Source organism: Trichechus manatus, unplaced genomic scaffold (assembly GCF_000243295.1).
Source record: "Trichechus manatus latirostris isolate Lorelei unplaced genomic scaffold, TriManLat1.0 scaffold00092, whole genome shotgun sequence".
NCBI lineage: Eukaryota > Metazoa > Chordata > Mammalia > Sirenia > Trichechidae > Trichechus > Trichechus manatus.
The window spans coordinates 6558026-6560632 of NW_004444028.1; the positions used below are offsets into that span (position 1 = coordinate 6558026).

At 51.4% G+C, this 2607-nt stretch overlaps 1 protein-coding gene across 1 annotated transcript; it reads left to right on the plus strand.

Annotated features, from left to right (window-relative positions):
• Positions 1-936: 936 nt before the first annotated feature.
• On the plus strand, positions 937-1575 carry LOC101353930 (transmembrane epididymal protein 1A-like). The gene has a single exon (XM_004382339.1). It carries the CDS (start codon positions 937-939, stop codon positions 1573-1575), a length of 639 nt encoding a protein of 212 aa, XP_004382396.1.
• The last annotated feature ends 1032 nt before the right edge of the window (positions 1576-2607 follow it).

Here is a 2607-nt window from a genome sequence, read left to right on the forward strand (position 1 = left end):
CCCCAGTGCAGCAGGCAGCAATGAGCAGGACCTGAACCACACCCTCTCCCTTCTACCCATTGTCATCCAGTCGATTCCGATTCATAGCGACCCTATAGGATAGAGTAGAACTGCCCTATAGGGTTTCCAAGGAGCGGCTGGTGGATTCGAACTGCTGACATATTGGTTAAGCAGCTGAGCTCTTAAGCACTGCGCCACCAGGGCTCCGTCTCCCTTAGAGACACCGAAATACCTGCGGAAGGAAGGCTACACCATGGATCTGGGGAAGGGCTGAGAACTTGGCCATCGAGGGGTTTGTATTTACTGGCTGGTGAAACCTGGAGTGGCCCAGTGAGAGTAGTAATAAATGATAATAAGTGCCATCTACTGAGTTCTTCCTCTGTGCCAAGGATTTCACAGGCAGTCTTCTATTGCCCACACTGAACAGAGAAACGAAAGCTCAGAGCTTCTGCAGGGAGCAAAGCAGTCATAGAAGTACTGCCTTGTTCTGGAGGGTTGCCCTGTTAGGAGGAGCCTGGACAGCCCTCAGCTGCCTCAAGACTGACGCGGCCCCCAAGTGCCTGTACCCATCCTGTGTGTGGAAAGCCAAGGTGGAGCCAGCAGGACTTCACTCTTGGCAGCGTAGAGGTGGTGAGTTACTCACGGTTCCCACTCACCCAACTCACCGAGTGGACCGTTGGCTGAGCCATGGGCATGCTCCTGGGACACCTGTTTCCAGGGCTGGTCATCTATTCCATGGGGCTCTACTATGCAGTGGTGGTGTCCCGGGCCCTCCTGCGGGGCCAGGAGCAACTCTTCCCCCCACTGCCCCCAAGCCACAATCAAGACTAGAGGTGGTGGCAACAAGTACACGTGGAAGGAGTGGTGAAGGTAGGGGCTTTCTTGATCTTGATCGTTGGGGAGTTCTTCTTCCCGCCTGGAACCAACCAGTTCCCCATGGTGGACTGGAAGGACCCTCGGCAGCCTTTCCAGAACCACAATTCATGGCAGCACGCCACTATTTTTGGGTTCTTCCTGCTCAGTGGCCTGGTGGACCTCATAAGCCAGGTGTGGCTGGCACGGCAGAGCATAAAGCTAGAGCAAGCTGGCACGGTCTTGGCCTTGGCTGTGCTGTTGCTGCAGATGGTGGCCCACATTGAGCACAAGAACGCCCTGGAGATCCGCACACACAGCCTGCTGTTGCTGCCCATCTTCCTGCTGGTCCTGGTGCTCACCACTGAGGTCTGGGTCCCTAGCCAGCCCTCACTCTGGGTGTTCAAGATCTGGTTGCTGCTGGTGTTTGGCTCCTGGATGCTGCAGATGACCTCGATGTTGTATGCTCCACTTTCCAGCCAGCCCTGGCGGGCAGACAGCCCCGAGGACCTCGCCTTCCTCACCATCTTCTTCTGCTGGCACCTGGCCATACAGGCTGCGGTGCTGACCGTCGTCTACGCCCTCTGCAGCCTCTGGCACCGCCGCTGCTCCTCCTGCATAGAGGTCCCGAGTACCAGGTACCAGCCATGCCCCACGGACCCCAGCAGTGAAGAGCTAGAGAAGCTCAGGGTAGAGGCCGTGCTGCAGGATGGGAACATCTAGCTTAAAGACTGTCCTGCCCCTAGCAGTGCTTTGTCTTGTTCCTGTAACGAGCTTCATGAAGATGCCACTGAGTGAGTGGCACCTGGGATCCACAGTTTGGCTTCTCATCTCAGCAGCCATGTTCCTTGTTCTCAAAAAAACCTGGCAGCTCCTAGGATGGCTTTTTATGCTGCTGACCTATCAGCCTTTCTGTCTGTGTCGACTATCTATCTTACTCTGTGGGTTTGGTTTTCAGGCCCCTCTGAAGGGAAGCAGTGCTTCTCCTCTCTGATCATTTCTGGAATCCAGGAGGGGATCCTGGAATGGGGAAGTGAAAGGAGATGAGCATGGATTGGGTGGATAACCAAGTTTCCCCTGCTCCATTCCATACTGCCATTTGGTTGGAAATTCTCCCTTCCTTATCCTTCTTCTTGAAAAGTAGATTATTCTTGAACTTAATCAAAATTTAGGATAAAGCTACTTTAAAAAGTAAGTCAAAGGAGTCCCTGGGTGGTGTAACCAAGTACTAGCTGAAAGATTACTGCTGTGAACCTACCCAGAGACATTTCAAAAGACAGGCCTGGTGATCTGCTTCTGAAAGGTCACAGCCTTGAAAATCCTATGGAGCAGTTCTATTGGGCACACATGGGGTTGCCACGAGTCGGAATGCTATGAGTATTGTGGATAGCAACTTAAAACACAGCAAGGCCACTGGAGTTCTAAATTATCCAGAGATTTTAAAAGTAAGGCAATAATAAACACAAAATTCAGGAAAATGAATCAGGGGTGAGGGAGGAAAGGAGGCAGCAGAATGGAGTATGATGTAGATGTAGGTTATTGATGATGCTTTAGTTCTCAGAACTGGTGGTGGGTTCATGGGTATATCAGTAGGTAAACAAAATAAAAGACCAACCATGGACCAATGATGAGTGGGGCATGAACCAAGGATTACAATTAATCCAGTTCTGTGCATCCGAGGTCCTTTTTTTTTTGTACTTTAGATGAAGGTTTACAGAATAGTTTCTCATTAAACAGTTAGTACACATATTGTTT